This window comes from Quercus suber, unplaced genomic scaffold, assembly GCF_002906115.3.
Source record: "Quercus suber isolate HL8 unplaced genomic scaffold, Cork oak 2.0 scaffold_82, whole genome shotgun sequence".
Lineage (NCBI taxonomy): Eukaryota > Viridiplantae > Streptophyta > Magnoliopsida > Fagales > Fagaceae > Quercus > Quercus suber.
In genome coordinates, this window is record NW_027069547.1 from 391,681 (window position 1) to 416,764 (window position 25,084).

The 25,084-nt window shown below is 34.9% G+C and overlaps 1 protein-coding gene and 1 pseudogene across 1 annotated transcript; one reads left to right on the top strand and one right to left on the bottom strand.

The window, feature by feature from the left end:
* Window positions 1-1,554: 1,554 nt before the first annotated feature.
* LOC112006292 (uncharacterized) lies at window positions 1,555-17,454 on the bottom strand (annotated as a pseudogene).
* A 3,814-nt stretch (window positions 17,455-21,268) lies between these two features.
* LOC112006291 (glyoxylate/hydroxypyruvate/pyruvate reductase 2KGR) lies at window positions 21,269-23,184 on the top strand. The gene is made up of 3 exons (XM_065773897.1): window positions 21,269-21,283; window positions 21,380-21,691; window positions 22,924-23,184. The coding sequence occupies exons 1-3, from the start codon at window positions 21,269-21,271 to the stop codon at window positions 23,182-23,184; spliced, it is 588 nt and encodes a 195-aa protein (XP_065629969.1).
* The last annotated feature ends 1,900 nt before the right edge of the window (window positions 23,185-25,084 follow it).

Consider the following 25,084-nt stretch of genomic DNA (forward strand, 5'->3'; position numbering starts at 1 on the left):
CAACACTTTTAACATTTATGAGGCGTTTCTAATGACATAATGCATAAAATAGATCACACCCAAAGTACAAGACTTTTTTTTGTTAAGGTCTAAGAAATGTGATTAACATGTAGTCTTACCCTAAATTTTAAGAGAGGTCGATTCCATACTCAAACTCATGATATAACACTTGGGCAAAAGAAAATTGTCATTACATGGAAACCCAACCTCCAATGACTCAAACCAATATTTTAAAATAAAATTAAAAAAAAAAGGGGTAAAGCATGGTGAAGACTTTTTTTTGTGTGGTAGTTGGGGGGGAGGGGGGGGGGGTAGACAATCATAAAGTTTCAACATTTCTATTATACTTTATTTTTAATTTTTGCTCTTCAATATCTCTTTGTATGATAGGACTTCCAATTCCTAAGGCTAAACTACGCGATTTGACAAAGAAATGCAAAAGGCATTCAATCTGTATGGAGAGATGCAAGGCAATTTATCCCGATGAGAAACTTAACTTTGCAACGTGTGTGAGACAACATTACTCGGATTCCTTCTGTTTTTGCTTTAGTGAAGAACAAAAAGTACTTAGACCACAACCACTAAAATCTACAGAGTTTTTTCAGAATAGAAAACCTATAGAGTTTTTTCTTCCTGAAATAAGAAGTATGAGAATGACATGCAATAACTACTTTATCTATGTTAATAAATGCAAGAAAACGTACCCAAAGGTGAAACTAATCTTTGCAACATGTGTGAATAAAGGTTCGTCAAATGGCTTCTGTTTCTGCTTTAGTGAAGGATCTGGACAAATACTTAGAGAATGATATGAAAGTGATTTGGCTTTGACATGCAGCAATCACAAAACTTGTCATGTGAGATGCAGGAAGATACACTACTATAATGGAAGTTCGAAGCCACACTTCTATCTCACTGGAAAATGTGCGAAAAGTGAGTTCGGTCCCCATTGTTATTGCACAAAATGAGATGTGTTATCATAATTGCATATGTACATCTAGAGTAATGTTACAAACACAAATTATTTTATAACATTTTTACAAACTGCTGATGTGACTTTAACATTTTTCAATTCTCTACAGGTTATAAAGAGTGGTTATATATATTTATAATCATAATTGAATTTGTGACAAGATCCTCAATTGATACTACTCATATGGATTTTGCCTAAATGTAAAGACGTATCCATGTGTGTTGCTTGTTTATCATGTACAACAAGTTTTATGTCCACTAGTACTTTGCCTGCACCATGTAATATTTAAATTTCATATATAAAGAAAATGAAAATTTCACAAATATCATCGAAATTCCAGAATTAACTAAATAACAAGTTAATGGTGAATGTGAGCATCTCATCTGTGAAGATTATAGCATATCATTTAAGATTATTTACCTTAATCATGAAAGTGGAGACTTCTAAATGATATCTTAGCGTATCAATTAAGAAAATGCAATTTACATTCGAACAAATAGATTCTCGATGATCTTTTTCCCCCCATTTTCTAGTTAAGGGGTTAAGAGGGTTTGTTGACATCCTACATGATGATATACACAGTTTTAACCAAGCCACTGCTAGGCACGACGATCTCCACTACCTCCAACAGAATGCCGAATGCTGATCTTTTCAGTAGAATATTTTTGCTGAAGCCATTCAAATCCATTAACATCAAGTTTCCCATTTACAGAAATCCCTTGCTTCCTATGAGTTTGTTGTTCTCGTATAGAAGCCTAAAGTTTCTCTATGGCATCCCTTTGTCGAGTTGTGAACCTCGCTACATTATCAAATGCGTGCTTAACTAAGATGTCTATAACTGTTTGGCACCTACAAAAGAAAAAAACTTAACTCTTAGGATAAAAAATTTATAAAAAATACATTGGAGAAGGCGCCACAAAGCATGAGCATTTAAGAAACTCGAGAAACATTTCCTCGTAAGTAGGCATTGACTATTACCACGGAGTCTTATATCTTCGAGCAGCAATCTCAAGACATGTAATCAAGGCCTCCCTTTGTGACTTGATGAATCTTTTATTCTCTTCTACTTCCACATTGATCTTGGTTGTTGCATCTTTCTTTCCCTTAATGAAACCTTTTTTAAGTACAGTAGAAAGCATAGCGTCGAGCCCAAATGGATCGGACTCTTCCAAATGTTCTTCAGCTGGAACACCAACTGAGCGGTTTTAGACCCTTTAGAACAATCAGATTGGTTAGCCTAGATTAATTAGCCAAGTTGTTACTTAGTCAAATTATGCAATTTTAGGTTAAAGCAATCAAATAATCATATCAAAATAATAAAGTAGCGGAATAATAAAAGACATAATGATATGATCACACAGGAAACCACACGTTAAAAACCTGGGGAGGATTTGACCCACCGATCCTCAAGGCAAACCTGAATCTACTATGAAAGAATCGAAGTTCATACAAAAGAACTACAAGCTCCTCGCTCGACTTCCTAATGCTATCCACCAGTAGAACTTACTGACACGACCACATGCAAGCTCCGAATTCACGGACTCCTTCTTTCTTGAATTCTTCAATCAGCTACAAGCACCCACGCTTGATATTCTTTAAACTTCAATGGTAGCAACCAAGTTGATCATCAAGATGTTGATACTATCTCTAACTTGAAAACCCTAAGCTTTGTGTAAAGGAAAGCTCCTCTAGATCTCACAAAAGATTTACACAAAACAGTAATGTATGAGCAACAATACAACTGGAGCAACTCTAAAAACGTGGCTAGGGTTTTGCCTTATATACTTAGGGCAAAAACATAAAACCCTAAACGTTTAATGAGTTAGGGTTAAGTTGGAAATTCTGCAGAAAACGCAATCCGGTCGACTTTCGATCGATCGAATCTATTTTTCGATTGATCGAGCCAGACCGAAATGCCCCAATGCATCTACAGTCTCTCGATTCCAACTTTACAATAATTAAACAATTTTGAGCACACTATAACAAGACTAAACATATCATTTTGATCATGGTTTGCCAATATTACAAATTAGAGTTTTAAATACATAAATTCCTAAACCTTTAGAATCTAACAAACTCCCCCTTTGGCAATCCGTGACAAAACCCTAATTAAAAGCTCAAAGTTTTATAAGTAAAAAGCCCTTTACAAAGATAATGCTCATAAACTCAAATTCAACCCTAACTACTATCCATCGGTTGCAAGTGTAGACAGCAGCTTAGTTGAATCAACCTGTATATTCCTGAAATACTCAACAAACGCATAAACGCATGTGTGACGGAAAAGAGTAAAACAACAGGTATAACATTCTTGTAAGATTCACACAACACAAAATAAAGACATATATGAATGAACAACTCATAAATATAAATTAATAAGCAGTGAATCACAAAGCAACAAGAATCAATGAATATAACATGTATATCAATCAATGTTACTCCCCCTAACATGAATATCCCCAAAAATAATATACAAAGTGAAGCACCTAGATACAATCTAAAAACTCTACAAGCTCCTCACAAACAAAAAGTAACAAAAAAAAAATCTCCTCCTAACTACAAAAACTCCTCTATAAGTCAAAACTCCACTCCCACTTTTTGTAACGGAATGCCAAAGGGCAATCATAAGTTGCCATCAAAAGGAGGTGGTGAGGGTGAATAAAGACGCGCAAAGTCAGCTCGGAGCGCACGAATCTCATCTAGTAAGTCCACCAAAATCTGACCATGAGCTGCCTGAACGGTCATGACAGTCTCCAGAGTACGACGAACATCAAAGTGGGCCGAAGGAGGTGGAGGAACATCAGCAGCATCATCACAAACTAGATCAGGAACATCCTCACCAGCAAGACTTGCAGAAGAAGAAGGAGGAGGTGCATTACTAGACGACTCAAACCTAAGGTGTTTAGAACCAGCTCGAAGATGAGCGGCCCTCTGTCGAAGAAAAGACGCACCTATGGGAGCTATCACATGAACGGGCTCAGAGGAAGGGAAGCCACTAAGATCAAGATAAAGCAAAATCCTATGAATAAAAATAGGATGAACAAGAGCATGAGAAGTAGATGAACTCTTATAAACATCGTTCAAAGAACGAAGAAAAAGATGGGGAAAACTAATAGGAGCATCAGTAACCAAGGCGTACAAAAACACACACTTCTCAAGAGGAATGGTGTGAACATGAGAAATAGGCCAGATAGAATGACAACCTATCCTAAAGAACAGATAGTGCAACCCGGAGAACTCAGTAGAATTGATCCTAGGATCAGAACCCCACTGGACAGTAGTCCCAGTGATGTAAGACAAAACGTTGCTCAACTCGGGAGACTCGTCATACGGATAAACAGGATTCTGAACCAATGGTACCCCTAGAGCATCAGCCACTACCTGAGGAGTAATGGTGTACTCTATGCCTCGTATCCAACTCTTTACCAAAGTGTTGAAATCATAGATGCGGATAGAGATATTCGAAAAGAACTCTCTAATCAAGGCAGAAGGTGGAGGAGGATCAGAAACATCCACCAAGGGTAACCAGCCCCGACGTTCAAAGTTTGCCCTAATGGCGGGATCAAGTTCATCTAACAGAACAGAACGCTCAACCCAAATCTTTCTTCTAAGGTTTAGCTTCTCAAAAATCTCTTGGTTTTTCTCACTCGGAAACTTCTCACGGTCAAAGGAAGGAGGGGATGGAGAAGAGGAGGGAATAGTCCTACGAGCTCTAGTCTTCCTAAGCATGATGCTAAGGAAAGGACAGAGACACAAAGAGAAAACCAAAAGAACACAAAAAAACAAACCAAGGGCAGACTGCAAGTTAGCACAAAAAACAATAGAACGAAAATCTATATGATGCATGAACAAATACAATGCCATGATGCATGTACTAATGCAGTAAGCAATTAAGTTCAATTGAGATTAAATTGACAAAATTAGCTTGAGCAGGGAATTTCTATCAAAAACCCCAAAAATTGAAAACCACTTGTTGAAATTTTTAAACAAATTGATGAATTGAGCATTACAAAATACAGTACATAGATTATAATGCTTAATTACATCAACACAACAAGCCAATTTCATCAAATTCTACCTAATTTAACAAAAGCCCCTAATCAGATTAAGAACAAACCCTAGATTTTTTTCAATTTTTCACCAAACCCAAAATTGATCAAATTAACAAGCAAGGATCATGTTTATGATGTGTCCCTACAAAAACCCAATGATCAATTGCACAAAATAGGGCTTGAATCAACAGAAAATCCCAAAAATGCTTAGTCCGAAAATCTCCCTCAAATGCATCGATTTATGCATGAAATCATGAAAATAAATTCAAAAAGAAGGGTAAAAGAGTCTTACCGGCTTGAGGAAAGAGATTCCTTGCAAAAAATCCGGAGGAAAATGACAAAAAATTGGAATAGTTGAGCTTGCCAAGTCGGAGAGAGAGAAAAGACTTTTGAAAACTTTTGAAAAAGTCAAGAACAGTGTTTTTAAAAACCTGATTCGCGACTTTCGATTGATCGAAAAATACATTCGATCGATCGAATGAGACAGTCATTTTTCAACAAAATAAAGAACTTTTTCGATTGATCAAAAATCAGACTGGATCGATCGAACTAGGCAGAGGCTCACAAAATTTTTGAGAAAAATCACAGGTTTGAAAAGCACAAACCATATTTTGAAAATAACTCCTCAAAGCATTAAATTACAGAAAAAATGCATGAGTATGAGATGGAATGTTTTTTCAAAAACCCAAATTTTTAATCCCAGTTTCTTCAAAGATAATTTCAGCCATTCTTCCTTTCAAATTCACAAGCAAAAAAATGTTTTGCATAATTCTCAAAGTATCTTCAAACTTGGTTGGTCAGACCAAAAACATACACAATAACATGTACAAAGTTTAGCAAAGAGTAACTTGTGTAGTGTGTGCAACTAGCATAAACTTGAGATACATGTGAGGTGATATGTGAATAGCAATCAATCACAAAGTCTACAAAATCCATCACATAGAATTTAAAAGAGACTATCACCTAAAGAGTTACATCCTATAACTCCCACATCTCCTAGAACAAAAGTTTGCAATCATGTAAGTTTCTTGTATTTTTGCCTCATTTTTTTTTGTTTATGAGATGGCATCAAGCCTAATAGTACACATCAATTTTGTTTATGTGAGATGGCATCAAGCCTAATAGTACACACTAGTTTTAATTATGTGAATTGGCATCAAGCCTAATAGTACACACCAATTTTAAGCATTAAGCAATTAAAGAGGCTACACCTTATGTTCTTTTTGTGCATGTGCTACACTTTCTCGAGCACAAAATCTTACGATATGCACTAAGGTGTTCATGATAGGCTAGTAAACAGTGGTGAGATGGTTATTTATGCCTTTCTCAAAAGGATTAAGTCCGACAGTCAAATAACATGTGACTTCAAGATTAAGACAAAATGATAAACACCATAAACATCTTTCCCACACAACATGCACTACAAAGTTTCAACTAGTAAAGTGCAATAAATAAGTTCATCAAAACTAAATAAGGTACATAGGACATAATATGTGTAAATAAATTGACCAACCTTGTTTTCAGAAACCAAGAAAACAACGTCAAACACATTTTTGCTTTTTGCTTTTCTCCTTTTTTTTATTTTATTTTATTTTATTTAAAAGAAAACAAATAAGTCCTAAAATGAAATGCATGAATGTAATGTAATGCAAACCCTAGAAACAAAAACAAAAAAAACACAAAAAAACCAAAGAACAATAGTCACAAAGGAATGAGCAATGAAGCACAAGGACCATGTCAGAAAGACTTAATTAGGTCAAGTCTTTTGCATCCAAAACCTTTTAGATGCATCACGAGTATTGGAGTTCTTATTCACATTCGAGTGATTTCCAACTTCAGGATTGGAATAAAGGTTCAACACCTTTACTAATTCACCAATAAGTATCATAGGATCTTGTGCTTGAGACACAGACACTTTTGGTTTGTTTGCTCTCTTAGCAGCTTGAAGCTTGTAACAGTTAGGACAAATGTGTCCAGACTTACCACAAAAATGACAAACCCAAGTAGGTTTACCATGCATCTTGTTCTTAGAAAGGGTAGGTTTAGTTTCTCTCAAATCAATCCTAATCTTCTTAGGAGGTGAAACTTCTACAGGTTTGACTACCTCACTCACAGGTGGTTTGACAGTTTCACTCACAACCTCACTCACAGAAGGTTCAGAAGAAGATGAAGGAACAAAATTCGTGGAATGTGGTGCAGAATCAAAGATGCTTTCAATATATCCTAACCCAGATTTATCAGAAGGATACTTTTGAACATTCAGCATGTGATCAAGTTTAGAACTAGCAGATCTAGCAACAGATAAATCATGTTCCAAAGTTTTAACTTTATCAACCAAAAGCATATTCTCAGATTTAACATTGTTCAAAAGATCATTAGCATCAAACAGTTTAACAAGCAAATTTTTCTTTTCAAGCTCAAGAGATTCAATTTTCTTCAGGCCAAGTTCTACATTCATAGCATCCCTTGCAGTAATTTTGCAAAGTTTATTATAGGCCTCTTGAAGATCTGCATCCTCAGAGAGTTCCCCATCAGAAGGGTTCTCTTCAACAAATATGCTTTCATTGACTACAGCTATAACAGTGAAAGCAATGAAGTTTCCATCCTCATCACATCCGGACTCATCATCAGAAACCTCATTATCGCTAAGGGTTATAGCCATAGCTTTACCCTTAGTCCTCAAGAATGTAGGACATTCAGATTTCACATGACCATACCCTTGACAGCCAAAACACTGAGGATCCAAAGAATTATTTGGAGATTGACCAAGAATGTAGGACATTCAGATTTCACATGACCATACCCTTGACAGCCAAAACACTGAGGATCCAAAGAATTATTTGAAGATTGACCAACTTTTTCTCTAGGTTTTTCAAAGTTATTAACCTTAGTGGGATCATTCTTCCTAAAATTTCTAGGTTCAGCAGTGTATGTACCTCTTGCCTTTCTGTTGGTATTTCTAAGAAAGTTTTTGAAGTTTTTAGCAAGATAGGCAATCTTTGTAGCAGAGAGCTCATCATCAAATCCACCACCATCAACATCATCAACTGACTTAAGAGCCATTGATTTGGACTTGTTCACTTTAGGTAGGTCAGACTCATAGGACTGAAGAGATCCTACAAGCTCATCAACAGGGATGGAGTCCACATCCTTTCTTTCAGTGATGACAGTCACTTTGGGTCTAAAGTCTTCAGTTAAAGATCTAAGTATCTTTCTAACAATTTTAGGTTGATCATAGATTTCACCCAAATTAAAAGCAGAATTAACAATATCATTCAGTTTGGCATAAAATTCATCAAATGATTCATCATCAGACATTCTAATGCTCTCAAACCTAGAAGTTAATTGCTGCAGTTTGTTTATCATAACTGCCTTTGTGCCTTCATGTATAGTTTGGAGGATTTTCCAAGCAATATGAGCAACCTCAACATTAGAGATCCTCTTAAATTCCTCTATAGAAACAGCATTGAAGATGGCATTCATAACTTTGCTATTGAAACCAGCTGCTTCTTTTTCAGAAGTTTGCCACTTACTCACAGGAGTAGTGGACTTCTCCCATCCGTACTCAACGGAATTTCAAACTCTCTTATCAATGGATTTCAGGAATGCTTTCATCCTTACTTTCCAATAAGCATAGTTATTCCCATCAAAGTGAGGAGGAACAACAAGAGAGTGTCTATGCTCCATGACAACAGGGGTTAAGGATCAGCTCAGAGATCAAAAAATCTCAAACAAAAGAGCTACCTGCTCTGATACCACTTGAGCGGTTTTAGACCCCTTAGAACAACCAGATTGGTTAGCCTAGATTAATTAGCCAAGTTGTTACTTAGTCAAATTATACAATTCTAGCTTAAAGCAATTAAATAATCATATCAAAATAATAAAACAGCGGAATAATAAAAGACACAATGATATGATCACCTAGAAAACCACACGGTAAAAACCTGGGGAGGATTTGACCCACCGATCCTAAAGGCAAACCTGAATCTACTATGAAAGAATCGAAGTTCATACAAAAGGACTACAAGCTCCCCGCTCGACTTCCTAATACTACCCACCAGTAGAACTTACTAACACGACCACGTGCAAGCTCCGAATCCACGGACTCCTTCTTTCTTGGATTCTTCAATCAGCTACAAACACCCACGCTTGATATTCTTTAAGCTTCAATGGTAGCAACCAAGTTGATCATCAAGATGTTGATACTATCTCTAACTTGAAAACCCTAAGCTTTGTGTAAAGGAAAGCTCCTCTAGATCTCACAAAAGATTTACACAAAACAGCAATGTATGAGCAACAATACAACTGGAGCAACTCTAAAAACGTGGCTAGGGTTTTGCTTTATATACCTAGAGCAAAAACATAAAACCCTAAACGTTTAATGAGTTAGGGCTGAGTTGGAAATTCTGCAGAAAACGCAATATGGTCGACTTTCGATCGATCGAATCTATTCTTCGATCGATCAAGCCAGACCGAAATGCCCCAATGCATCTACAGTCTCTCGATTCCAACTTTACAATAATTAAACAACTTTGAGCACACTATAACAAGACTAAACATATCATTTTGATCATGGTTTGCAAATATTACAAATTAGAGTTCTAAATACATAAATTCCTAAACCTTTAGAACCTAACACCAACTAATACATCCTGCTTCATTGCACTATCTTCATCTGTCGATTCTGTTTCATCTTGCAGAGCTGCCGCTTCATCTCTGTCATCATCCTCAGTTGCAATAGGGAGATTAGCTATGGCTTCTTTAATCCGTCTAGCTGTTTTTGAAAACTATATGGACAAAACGAATAGTCAGCCATGGTTAAAAAAAAAAATGAAACATATGTTGGTAGTTCAGGACTACCACAAATGAAGTACTATAACATGTCCGTCATTATTAATCCTTGGGCCAAGCTATACCCCAAAACTAAGATATGATAAGATGCACAAATTGTACTTTGAATTTCCTATATGAAAAGATAAAAATAAAAACATGATGCATCAAAAATCAAGATCTACATCATCCAAGCAGCATTAGAAACACACCATAACAAAACTCGATGCCTATATGCCGATATGTCATCATCAATTGGATGACAACCAGGAAGTAAATAGAACATTCTTCATCACAGCTTACAAGTAAAACTTTCCGCTGCACTCGCAAGAACAGGGAAATATTTGGTAGTAAAAATAGAGGAGGGGCTATTTGAATCCTAAACATCTCCGCTGGAAATACCATGAGATGTTAGTTGAGCTCAAGGTCCTTGGCAGGAACAAAGATAAATTCAAGTCCCAAAAACCACTTAACCAATTGAAGCCACTGTCTCTAGGTTGTCTAAAAGTAATTGGCAAACTCATACTAAAATGGAAACCAAAATGAGTTCCCATACAACATAATTTCTCTATAAAAAAAAAATAAAATAAAAGAATAAAAAAACATAACTTTTCATGTGGACATGAGCTTTCAATCTATTATAAATAAGTGTATTACATTCAGACAAAAATAAAATAAAATTCTAGATACAATTATCTGAAGAGAATAAAATTTAAGCTGAACAACAAAAAATGTGCTTATGTTTATTTATTTAATTACAGTTATTACTGATTTTACGCCGTTTTCTAATGGATTTTCATACATATATCTATATAATAAACTGCAGAAAAATCTTAGGCAATGGTGTACCCTGATAATGACAAGTAAAATGAATCAAAGAACGCTTATCAGTTTCCTAATCAGAGTATAAGACAAAACAAGTCTAAAAATCGGATCACAGAATTAAAATCCTTGTCTATAATTTCCTTCATTGAGACAGCCTCTTCTGACTTTCAATAGAAGTCAACATTATAATCAAATGCTGTCTTTGAAATTTGAAAGTTCCTCCGACTCCAAGATTTATAGCCTTGGGTCAGAATATAACTAACAGGAATATTTAACATCAAACAGAAAGTCTACAATTTTTTTTTTTTTTTTTTTTTTTTTTTTTTTTTTTTTTTTTTTTTTTTTTAAAAAAAAAAAAAAAGCATCACACAGAAAGAATCTAAACTGTGTTTTGCCCTTATTTTAATGGAGGTGACATCCCTGTCAACCTGCCTTAATTTCTCTTTCCTTATAAACATCTAGTGATCTACCTATGTTATTCCTCAGAGTAAACTTATGAACCTTTTTGGGGGAGGCGTATATATCCTTATCAGCACTCTCATCTAGGTATTTGTCAATCCAGCACAAAATCTAGTATCCTGAGTACTGTATTAGTCAGCCACTTGAATAATCTAAGCTTCTCTTTAAGCCAAAACTTTTTCCCAGTGTGACATAACTGAAGAAGACTAGCGTATTTATGAAATTCTACAACGAGGAAAAAATAATCTTTTACTTAAACACACATTCATCATGTGCAAGACAACTAGTGACAAACTCAGGGAATTTCCTCTTCCCACAAGAGGGGATAGAGGGTGAGATTGTGGTTCAAACTTCAAAAACCACTTGGTGCATGTGTAACTTACCAATAAAAAGAATGAGGAAACATGAAACCAAAGATTTGTGAGATGCGAAAAACCAAGATTGGGGAAAAAAAGGATCAAAGCATAGACACAAGAACACCAGATTTACGAGATTCACCCAAATTATCAATGGAGCTTCTGCATCTTCTACAGTGAAGATAATAAAAGGAGTTACAAGGATTTTTTTTTTTTTGATAGGCAAGAAAGTAATATATATATATATATATATTTGACAAGTTAGGCAAGAAAGTAATATTTTCAAAAAAGAAATAGAGGAAAGAACATAGGGTGTTCACAATAATGAACAGAAAACAACACAAAAAATAGAGAAACAAAGGACTCAAAAAGCTATGCTAAGAGACTACAGAAAATCATTAAGAAAAGAACAGTTCAAGAGACCCCAACACCGAGACCAATCTAAGAGTGTCCATTGGCACCAATCTATCAACCGAGCCAAAGATTTCTCAATATCCTTGAAAGAACGCCGATTATGTTTTGTCCAAATAATTCACATCAGACAGCCTGAAACCAAATTCCAAATATCGGAATTATGTTTCCCAAGCCATTGTTGCCAACAAAATAATAAGTTAGCAACAGAACCTGGTATGACCCAATGAATCCCAAACAGCCGAAGCATATGCACCCACAGAGAATGAGCTAACAAACAAAAAATAAGAAGGTGATCCACAGATTCCTCATTACATGTACAATAATGATTTGCCAATGGGCGACCTTGAAGCATAAGATTATTCAATGTAAGAATCTAGTAATATATATTTAGTACAGTCTTATTCAAATATTACTAGGGTTGCAAATTGTCCATGCGGCACATGGTAAGGTGTATAGTAGATCAAGCTCCACACACAACCAATCAAAATGTGATTATTTATTCATTTTTTCTTTGATATATAAACTAACAAAAATTTATTTGTCTCCATTTCTTTCATCTTCTATATTTATTCTCCTTTGGAAAGGATTGTTTGACCAATATTCATAGCTGAATCTGGAATTGCACTACTATAGCCTCTATATGGACTATTTGGGGGGAAAGGAATGCCTATTTCTTTTGACTGGTAACATTCAAACCTAGGACCTAACCCTATAAGACCCCACCCCTTACCAGCTGGGCCAAGACCAAGGGCTAAAAGGAATAGGAAGAGTTCTTAAACCCATCTTGTTTAGAAGACTGATAACTTAGGCTTTGTTTGGGAGTAAAATGTATTTAACTAAGGGAAAAGAATGGAATAGAATTAAGTAACTTTGTCTGCATGTTTTAAAATAAAGGAATGAAAGATAATTAACCTTGTTTAGGGAGCAACATAGATAGAAAGGAATGGAATTATTTTATAACAATGTTACTATTAGACCCCTATTTTAAAATAAAGGGCTAAATATATAGGGGTATTTTGGAAATTCTAGTAAAAAATTCATAAAATCTAATTCCTTTCCCCCCAATTCCTCCCAATTTTAGGAGGAATGAAAATTTGAGGTTTTGAGGGAATAGAGAGAAATAAGGGTTCCCTCTTATCCATTCTATTCCCTCCAACTTAAACTCCCAAATAAGGAAATGGACTTTCCATTCACTCCATTAAAACTCTCAAACAAAGAAATGAAAAAATATTCTAAAATTATTCTTTTCATTCCTTCCTCCCAAACCAGCTGTCAATGAAACTAAGCTATTAAATAATAATTTTTGGAGCATCATTGTGTTTTAAAATAATTAAGCATGGTTAATTCCAAAACAAATAAGACTTTATATACAATGCAAAATCAATCAAGATTGACTCAAGAAAGAAGCATGGTAAAATACTATTATCAATTTGCACTGTGGTTAAATCAATAGGTTACTTTCATGCCAATCCCAACAGTTGATCTTTGACCATTCCAAAGACTTAGCACCTAATATGGTCCTCACATTAATTAGCTAAAAGCTCCTTGTCCAAACAAATGAGGTGCAACATCTAAAACCTATTAAATTCCTCACATATGCAAGTGTGTAGAAGTATGTGTGTAAGAAAGCATGTGTATGCAAAAGGTCCCTGCAGACCTAGCCAGATGTAATCTCACATTCATCTTTGGCTAAAAAAAATTATAAGAAAAAGAAAATTATGCATGTGACAAAGCAAAGGCGACAAAAACTTTCTCCAGGGGGAAGGGAAAAAAAAAAAAAAGGCAAACACCATATTTGGTCCTTAAAGTTTGGCCAATTTACCAATCCATCCCTAGAGCTTCAAAAGTAGCAATTTCTTCATTAAAATGACATAGATTTCTCCAATTTTGTCCCTAAAATCATAAGTGTACAGTATGTTATGTACTTTTACTACCTCGTCATGCTTTGAGATCATCCTTATCTAATCAATGATAGCCAAAAATGAAATGATTGAAAAGCTAGCAAAGTTAGATGCAAAGCAACCAATTTTGTTTTTTTCGACGTTAAACATACAGCTAAATGAGATTTTTATATTCAACAATTTTTTGTAATGTTATCTTTCCAGACTTTGCTATTAGCCAATTTCATGCAAGATTTTTTAGCCAAACCAAAATGTCAAGACACTAATTTGACGAGGAAATTAGACCTATTCCAAAAGCTTAAAATGTTAGAAAATGATAAATTTAATCATTATTCTAACACTCGTCTTCACGTGTGGACCCAGACTTCCCCTTTATAAGTGGAGCTCAATTCATTGGATTTTTAAATGGGAGGTAGATTAGTAACCAGTCTCAAGGTCAGAACTACCTGCTTTGATACTATGATAAATTACTACTTATCCCAAAAAATTTAGTTATTAGGATATAATAAATAATCATTATTCGAACAATACATAACATAAACTCATCATGTTGTTTAACTACATTGTTTTTGAAATCAATCATGTAGTTTTTCATTTGTCTTTCTACGTCAGCATCTCATCAATCTTGACAGATGGGTTTATGTACACCTAAGTACAGTGTCATCATGCTGTCTTCTACCTCCAGAATTTTAAAAGCTTTACATCACAAGACACCCCATACTACCTGAACCCACAGCCATGTCATGTGTTTAGATAGTGTAATCTCAAACGAGAGATAGATTCCCATTGACTCAATGTTTACATGAGCCAGATCTAAAAACAAGAATTTCAAAAAAGAATTTATTTTGGTAACTGCAAATTATTTAGATACATTTACATAAATGCATTATAGAAGTAGTATCATAAATAAAGAATAATTTTTATTAGTAAGAGGAGAATGTTAAGTACACAGGATATATACAAGAACTCTTAAGAAATTACAATCTAAAGTTCGAAAGATCAATACAAATAGTATCCAATTCCAAGCGAGACATCTGTCACCTACCACAAACAATACCTGAGAATTTCCATTTGACAAAAGAAAACTCAAATATGTGGCAAGCTAAGTATGAATTCTAAAACATATGAAGTGGACCAACACTGCCTAAGGCCTTCATCCAATCATACAAAGATCTAAGAAATAAGGACTTAGCTGAAACAAAATTGAGATTTTCAAATTTTGCTACGTGATTGGTAGACAAATTATCCCTGGCAGAAAGCCAGCAACAAATAAACATACTGTTATATCATATAAATGTCATTCCATAGAGGAAAAATAATTTCAACTCCACTATGCCTTAAAGCCAAAAAGGACATAAATAGCTTTTTTTTTTCAAAGAACATCTAAGGAATAGAAAAAAAAAAAAAAAAAAAAAAAATCTTTTGTTTTTTATTAAATTTTTGTTCATTTTATGGTTATATTAACTAGGGTATGACATAGAAAACAACATATATAATTGAAAACCTTAAATTTGGTAGTATATAATGACATGACACAAAACAGCAGATGCAACATGTACAATATAAAAAATATATATTATCAATACTCATCATAAGAGGCAAACAATGTCAATAATCTGAAAGAAATTAAAGTTTCATTGCCTTGTAGAAAACACTGCCAAGATGACCTAAAGGCTGTATGGACTGGAATTAAAGAAATACGAGGGCTACATTTGATATCTTTAAAGATTTTAACCTTATTTAAGTTCTTTTCCTACTTCACAAGAAAACCAAACCCCTAGTCTCCAAAAGAACTCATTTTCTTCTATCTTCATTTACACCAAAAAGAAAAGCACTTAAACAGCCTGACTTAACTTCACGCATATTAATGTTATGTACCCACTCATTGGTTTTTTTTGTAAATGTAACATATCAACATCAATGTCACCACAATCTCATTAAATAAGATAAACAAATGCTCTTAATTGATGTTATAAATACAATTTTAAATCAGATTTCTATATCCAACCCATTCAACAAAGATTTCTTCATTCTTCTAAAACTACCGAAAAATTAAAGCAACATAGACGTTCAAGGGAAAATACTCACGCACAAATTGACAATGTACATATTCCCATTCTGTAAATGGATAAGAGCACTGTATCTGACTTTGATAACAAAAATGCTGGTACATCAACTAAGACATACTAAATTCTTGACATAACTTGTTGCATACCTTAATATGCTTCTCATTAACTCAAAATATGAATAAAATTGTTAAATAAATGAATCAGCCAATAGAACGACTAAAAGGTAGCACAAGTATAGTTCATACCACAAAGCTGTCATCAGTGTATAAATCATTTGCATCCACCACCATGATCATCCATGTAGTTAGTTGATTCTTTTGCTTCTTACTGAGACACTACAATCAATACATAAGTTTAGACAATTGATAAGGAAGATGTTTTCTTCTTAACAAAAGATTGATAAGTGATAACTTAGAGAAAAATAAACTCATGTATGCAAAAAGACCAGAATCTTACTACTGTGACATCTTGTGCGGCTGAGAACAATGCATGATAATCTGCTCGCACTGAAGGATCTGTACAAGAAGTGGACGAAGACATTGCAGCTTCTAGTATGGCAAAGAAGTGATCACTAGTTCCTGGCTTCACACTTCCCGCTTGAATCAGCTGGATGGCCAACTTTGAAGCCTTACCAAACTTTGTGGGGTTCTTGACATGTGAAGCTATTTTTTGCATGGCCTCTATAATTTGCTTCTCTGAGGCATCAGTTGTGGTTTTGAACCTCAAGCGTTTTTCAGGTGCAGCAGCTGCGAATTACAATGAACATGTCAGCTTCATTTCAAGAGACTAATATTTCATAAGAGACACAAACAAGAAGATAGACAGTTTATATATGGTACAAATTCAAAATCCAAAAAAATGAGACATTCTACAGATCTATTTTGTCACTAAGAACATGTAGGTGCAAAAGTAGCAACATCTTGGGTTCTATGCTTTGATTTCTTGTATTGTCTTGCTATTCTAGTACACATCACCTAAGCAGGACTGTAGTTTGCATTGCTCAATTGAGTACATTATGCATTCCACATACAACGAAAAATTCAAAGCTTAAAAATCCCTTTACTTTCTTTTCCTGCAATTTCTTACTAACCAAACATTCTCTATAGTCATTCAAATTCAACAAAACCTTCGACAGAAAGTATATCATCTTAGAGTCCATGTACAAGCATCATGCTGGAACATCAACCCAGACAAACTAACTCAAATTCTCTCACAGACCCGTACACCTATTGAGTTAATGCAAAAAAGCAACACAAGAAAAAGAATCAAGATATTCAATTCAATCTTCAATGTTAAGACCCCAAAACACTCTTCTTCTTCTTCTTCTTCTTCTTCTTTTTTGGCTTTTCAAATAACAAAGCGGTGAAAGAAAGTATAGTAACCTTCTGGTTCTGGGAATGGCTCAGTGGGTTTGGGTTTGGGGCGCTTGAGGGCGCTCTTGAGAAGAAAAAGAAGAAGAAGAAGTAGTAGTAGTGTTGTGTCGTTGTTGCTGTTGTCACCCATCTCTTATCTCTCCGTCTCTGTCTTTCTCTCTGTGTGTCTCTGTAATCCGTATGTATCTGTGTGTGTAAAATCACTGGACAACAAATTTACAAATCGAGTAGAAAGGGTATTTTTATTCGGGGCAATTTGATGTATCCACAATCGGGCCATCGGCCTCATTTTTTTTCTATTCTTTTTTTTTCCCTAAATAATAATATTATTTTTACAAATTGTTTTTATTAATTAAGACTGTTTTTTAAATTAATTCACATCTGAAGGAATATTTTTTGGGAGAGTTTCTGAGGAGGAGGATCTGAGGATAAAGGCGAGAGCTTCATGTTGATCAACCAATTCAGATGAAAATATAAGTTTTATTTGTTTTCTTTTCAATTTTTATTATGAACTAAATTTTATTTTCTAGAGCAGTGATGTAGTCTAGCAATGAACACACAATTTATATTCTGAGTTATTTTATTTTTAATATTTCCATGATTGAATGTTTAATTCTTATTCTTAATGCTTACTATTTTTTTTACAAATTATTGTTTGATCAATTGAATTACAATGAGACCGAGAGGTGGTTTTTTATTTTAGTTCTAGAATTAAACACCATTAGTTGAGCGAAAGTAGAGATGCTTTACCGCGATTAGTGTGATTTTTCAGAAAATTCAAAGTATGTAATGGGTCTCCAGTTAATTAAATTCGCATAGAGATATGGAATTGTTAGCTAAAGATATTTTTGATATTATTCGAGAGAATAAATTGTTAAGGAATTTTAAATCATCAATGGGAGATTATTAGAATTTAATAATTAGGAAGAATAAATTGTGTGGGATTTGTTAGGTGAAATCAACTGCTCTAGATCCATTCTTATTATATTTTTACACTGTTAGATTTTTACGCTTTGTTAATTTTTTTTTATTTGTAGATTTATTTTTATTAAATAGTTTAATTTAATTTAAATAGTAGAACGTTCCATTTATTTTCAATTTTTCAAATAGTAATTAATTTAATGAATTTTGGTATTCAATAACATAGTTAATTCTTGTGGGTTCGACATTCGTTTCTAAAATACTTTATTACTTGTTACGATTCTGTGCGCTTGCAGATTATTTTACGCAAACAATTAGATTAGAGTAGAATTTATATCTTGTATATAATATATATATATATATATATATATATAATATATATATCTTGATTATTAAACTAATATTTTAAAAAATATTAGATTGCCAGTTTCTTTAAGATTTTCTTCTCTCTCCTCTTGTGTGTGTTAACATACTTAGTATTCTAAAAAAAATTAAATATTATTAGTACCATAATAAAAAAATTGTTATCCTATCAAAAAAAAAATTGTTAACCAAAAAAGTATGTCCTTATTTTAAAATTTTATAAAAAAAATTAATTTAAAAAACAGTCTTAATTAATAAAAACAATTTGTAAAAATAATATTATTATTTAGAGAAAAAAAAAAAAAAATGAGGCCGATGGCCCGATTGTGGATACACCAAATTGCCCCGAATAAAAATACCCTTTCTACTCGATTTGTAAATTTGTTGCCCAGTGATTTTACACACAGAGAGAAAGACAGACGGAGAGATCAGAGATGGGTGACAACAGCAACAACGACACAACACTCTTCTTCTTTTTCTTCGCCAGTTCCGCCTCCGATTCTAGTCCTCAAGAGCGCACTCAAGCGCCCCAAACCCAAACCCACTGAGCCATTCCCAGAACCAGAAGGTTACTATACTTTCTTTCAACTTTGTTATTTGGAAAGCCAAAAAAGAAGAAGAAGAAGAAGAAGAGTGTTTTGGGGTCTTAACATTGAAGATTGAGTTGAATATCTTGATTCTTTTTCTTGTGTTGCTTTTTTGCATTAACTCAATAGGTGTGCGGGTCTGTGAGAGAATTTGAGTTAGTTTGTCTGGGTTGATGTTCCAGCATGATGCTTGTATATGGACTTTAAGATGATATACTTCCTATCTCTCGTTTGAGATTACACTATCTNTTTTTTTTTTTTTTTAAATTATTAAATTTATACCATGAATTAGTTATTAACCTCTGACATAATGCAATCCAACATTTAATTTATCATAACACTCTTTTTATTTTGGGAGAAAATAAATTTAATTTTAGCAATATAAAACTATTCACAAAAGGTAGAATATCTTCCAACCATAAATATTCCTTCCATCCTTTATTCAAATATTAATACTCTCTCTCTCTCTCTCTCTCTCTCTCTCTCTCTCTCTATATATATATATATATATATTCCTAACATGTTGAGCTAAACAGTGAGCTACTAAATTTTCTTGAGAAGTGCTACATTCATAATACTTTTATAACAAATCTTAGGTGATAAGTTGTTACTAGTTCTAATTTGAACCTATCACTGGAATTATTTTTTTGTCCACTAGTAACAACATGTCACTTAAAATTTGTAGTAAAAATGTTGTGGACATAACATTGTTCCTATGGACATGAGAGAAAGAAATATCACATAATAACCTCACTTTGTTCCTTGTCACCTCATACAAGTTTGTTTGGCTTGAGCTTGATTGCTTAGTTTTTAATTTTTATATACAACTTTTTAAAACCTCATTTTTTTCTCACTTTGTCAAGGTACAAGTATGCTTAAGCACACTTTCAACAAAAAATATGCACCACAAATTCTATAACTTGAAGGGTTGTTAAAGCTTCTGCATCTTCTACATTCGATCCCATTGACTATAGTGATGTAATCTTTTTTCTTAAGTAATCTTTCTTTTTGTGTCGATAAATTCAATAGTTACAATGAGGAGAGACGATTTGAACCTTATATATTTTCTTCAAAATATCATGAAGTATCAATCAATTAAGCTACAATTAAGAGGTGTTCACATGCTGATCGATGTGGTTTTTCGCCATATTTAGCACCGCACCACATGGTGTGGTTTTCCTAAAACCCTCACCACACCGCACTTTAATAGATCGGTCACCGTGTGGTACAGTGTGGTCTTTGATTGTGCGGTGTGGTGGGGTTTGGTTTGTTTTAATATATATCACAAATATATACTAAATATATATAACAAATATATTTAATATATGCTAAATATCTATTTAATATATGTTAAATATTTATAAAATCTATATTAAATATAAAATAAAACTTATATATTAATTGGTGTTGTACAGTTTTAATATATAATATATATTTAATCAATCTTGAAGGCATAGTTCATATAATATATATTTAACATAAAATAATATATATGTGTGTGTGTGAGTGCAGTGTAGTTACACCATTTTTGCGAGTGGTTTTGGTAGGTTTAAGTGTAGTCCGAGTGGTTTTGTAAACACCCCTAGCTACAAGGCCTTTCGCAAACAAATACCCTTACCAAAAACTAATTTATTTGTTGTGCACGAATCCTAATATCCTATTCCTATTTGGCCAAGATTTCCTTTGTGTTCATTTTTTAAAAAAAATTATTATTATTATTATTGTTAAAACAGAGATTATCACAATGTGACAAATTATTATTGGAGCATTAGTTTAGTTTAACACCATTGGTTTTGGTAAGTAAGCCCAAACTCATTTGTCCACCTAAATTCACCCACTCTAATTGAATTCAAACCCATTTGTTCACCTAAATTCACCCACTCTAATTGAACCCAAACCCACCCAATTATTAATTGGATTAAATGGTCATCAACCTAATTAAACCCAGTGACTATTGGGTTTTAACTAAAAACCCATTGAGGCCTATTTAGCCAAAAAACAATATACCCAAATTCAACTCAGCTCTTCAGATAAAAAAAAAAAAAAAAAAAAAAACCTCAAACATTTCAGTGTTTCAGGGTTTTCATTTTCCTTCATTTTCTCGGCCTACAAATACTTCTCTCTCTCTCTCTCTCTCTCTCTCTCGAACTCATGGAATCCATTGGAGTACTCATGCTCATCCTGATGAACTCATACTTGGAGCAAGAGCTCTAGAGGCACCACAACCTCTTCAAGCTCTGGACTACCCCGCAAAAGCGGCAGTTCATCAACGAGCACACCAATTCAATCTGTGCCATCGTCGGATATGCCTCCGCTTATGCCGATGCCGAGTTGATCAAGGCATTGTCGAGGCTGGAGATTGAGTCAAGCTTCAGTGTTGAAGTGGACAAGATTGACCTTGCGAAGTGCAGGGAGAAGGGGATTAGGGTCACATACACCCCCGACGTGTCGACCGAAGACGTCGCTAACCTCGCCATCAGGCTTATGTTGGCTGTGCTAAGGAGGATGCGTGAAAGCGATCGGTATGTGAGGAGTGGGAAGTGGAAGAAGGGAGACTACAAGTTGACTACTAAGGTTTCTCTTCTTTGCTTTCATTTTTTCTCTCTTTTTGAGTTTGTTAGTTTTTGATCTCTCTCCAAACACTCCAAATCCAACGCAGAGAACACTCCGCGCTCCGATCCCAACATCCCCGCCATTCAATCTCTAGAGAGAGAGAGAGAGAGAGAGAGAGAGAGAAGCACCAGATTGGAATTTTCTCGGGAAAGTTAGAGAGGGAAAATGAATGAAATGAAAGTTTCTCGAAAATCAAACAGAGAGAGAGAGAAAGAGAGAGCAAAAGTGAGAGTTTTTTGGTCACAATTGAAGTGGGGAGGCAATGGAGGAGAAAGAAAAAGAAATTTTAGATCCAAGAAAAGTTTTTTCTTTGTTTTTTCTTTTTCCTGGGAAAGTGGAGTGGAGACTAGAGATAGTGGAAAAGGGGCAAAATTTGCCAAATAGTGCAATTTTTTAAATTTTTAAGCCGGATAGTACACGTTCAAACTTATTTAGTTAGTTGGATGTTTTTGAAAGTTGAGTTTGGCAAACTCGACTTTGGGCTGGAAAACAAACACCATAGTGGCCTTTTTTTTAGTGGCTATGGTACCCTATAATGGCGTTTTCTATAAACACTGCTATAGCCACTAAAAAATAACGCCACTATAGTGTTTGTTTTCCAGTCCAAAGTCGAGTTTGCCAAACTCGACTTTCAAAAACAGTCTAACTAACTACTTAAGTCTGAACGCGTGCTATCCGGCTTAAAAATTTCGAAAATTGCACTGTTTGGCAAATTTTGCTTGGAAAAGGAGATCCAAGAAAGTGTTGGTCTTTTCACTTTAATGGCATTTTGGTAATTTTGATAATTGGATAATTGAGTGAGTTGGGATTTACCCATAATAATTGGGTTGGGTTGGATTTGGGTTAGAAAACACCAATAGAACATGAAAAATCAATGATTCTTTATTAAAATTCATGTGTGTGACAAAGTGTGTAGTACCCGGCCAGTCGGTTCTCACAATTCTATTTGGTGTATGTCTCATCTCCTGTGTGGTACAGTACTTGTTTAGTGTTTACTGACTCATAGAAAACACACAATGCATTTATAATATAAACCTTGTATTTACAAAGTGTGTGGTACCTGGCCAGTCGGTTCTCACAATTCTATTTGGTGTATGTCTCATCTCCTGTGTGGTATGGTACTTGTTTACTGACTCATAGAAAACACACAATGCGTTTTTAATATAAACCTTGTATTCTTTGTTGATACGAAGGAAGGTTTCCATTTTATGGATCACAAGAACTACATAGTTGCGGACAGGATATCTGAATTGCCAGACCATCTTCAACAACATATTCTGTCTTACCTTTCCATCAATGAAGTTGTTCAATCCTCTGTACTTTCTAAGAGACAAAAACATGTATGGACTGCAGTTCCAGTCTTGGGATTTAGCACAATCTTGTTTGGTTCTACAGACAACAAGAAAAATCTGGATATTCAGAGAAAGTTACAGGATGATGTCGTGGAAGCCTGAAGAAGAGCACACACGATGCTCTCTTGACGAAACAGAAACTAAACTATTAGTTTCTGGGTAGTAAACCTCGAATCCACGAAGGGTTTCCCTGAATCCACAAGGAGAAAAAACTGAAATCCACCAGAAGAGAAAATTGACAAAATGTCTGTATTTATTGATAATAGTCTAATCTGCCTTTGACGACTACAAAACATATAAATACTGAGTAAAAACATTTAAAACCCTAATTCGCACTAATTAAGCGATTAGGTGACAAAATTACCAAATTTTACCAAAAATGGCAAAATTGAGTTAAATGCAGAATCATAAACTACTGACCTTAAGGGTCGTCCCAAAACAGATGGGACCTTATTCTGACTTTTAAACTAAAAGTTATTACGGAAAAACAAATATTACTATAAATAGCAAAAACATTGTTTTTGGGGCCTTAACGAAGGAATTTGCCTAAAATTTGGCGACATTCATGGAATGAGTCTGGATTAGAACGCCGTTTCCCTTCAACCTGCCAAATTTCATGCAATTTCAACACTGTTACCTCTGATAACCCCTACTGGCACCCTCCTTTGATCTTGCGTTATGACTCCCTGTGCCATTGCTGCTCCAAGAAGGCATGTGCTGTCTGTTCTACATCAGTCCCCCCCACTTGAAAAGAACTCGACCCCGAGTTCCCACTATCCGGTTCATCAAGAGGATGATAATCATATAAGTCAGCAACATTAAAGGTAGAAGAAATGCTCATATCTGGAGGAAGAGCAACCACATAAGCATTGTTGTTGATCTTCTTAGTAATCTGAAATGACCCGTACTTCTTGTCCTTCAATTTGTTGTAGGTACCAACAGGAAATCTCTCCTTCCTAAGATACACCAGCACTAAATCCCCAACATTGAAGATCTTTTCACGCCTCTTCTTATCAGCAGCATCCTTGTACTTAGCATTTATAGCTTCCAGTTTCTGCCTCACCTCCTCTTGCATGGCCTGAATACAGTCAGCCATATTCTCTGCTGCTTGACTCACTCCTGGAAGCTCAGGTAAAGGTACCAAGTCCAAAGCGTGTTTTAGGGGCACACAGTAAACGATGGCAAATGGAGACTTACCAGTGCTTCTATTGACTGAGCTATTGTATGCAAACTCTGCTTGGGACAACGCAAGATCCCACTGCTTGGGCTTCTCACCTGAGATACACCGAATCAGATTCCCCAAAGTACGATTAACCACTTTTGTCTGGCCATCAGTCTGTGGATGACTAGTGCTGCTGTAATTCAAGGAAGTGCCAAAACGCTTCCACAAAGTTTGCCAAAAGTGACTAATGAACTTGGTATCCCGGTCAGAGGTAATGGACTTTGGCACTCCATGCAAATGCACAACTTCTTTAAAGAACAAATTGGCCACTTGAGTAGCATCTGAAGTCTTCTTACATGCTATGAAATGGGACATCTTGGAGTACCTGTCAACCACAACAAAAACAGAATCCATACCTCGTTGGGTTCGAGGAAGACCCAATATAAAGTCCATAGACATATCTTCCCATGGTGCTTGTGGAACTGGCAAAGGCATATATAAACCAATATTTTGAGATTGTCTCTTAGCAGTTTGGCAGATTGGACACTTCCTCACATGATTGCCAACATCCCTCTTGAGTTGTGGCCAATAATACCTCTCTTCCACCAGTGCTATAGTCTTATCTCTGCCCATATGTCCACCCAAACCTCCACCATGTAGCTCTCTAATAATCTGCTCCCTCAATGAACTTTTAAGGATGCATAATTGGTTACCCCGAAAAATGAAACCATCATGGATGTACATACTATTGATAGCAGTATGAGTTTGTTGACACTTACCCCAAATATCACCAAAATCCTCGTCATTCTCATACAGCTCCTTGAGGCAATCAAACCCTAC

Excerpts from the sequence above, each read along its gene's own strand:
- LOC112006291 (XM_065773897.1), top strand. Across the intron at positions 21,692-22,923 it reads ACTACAAGTTGACTACTAAG|GAAGGTTTCCATTTTATGGA; the intron begins GTTTCTCTTCTT and ends GTTGATACGAAG.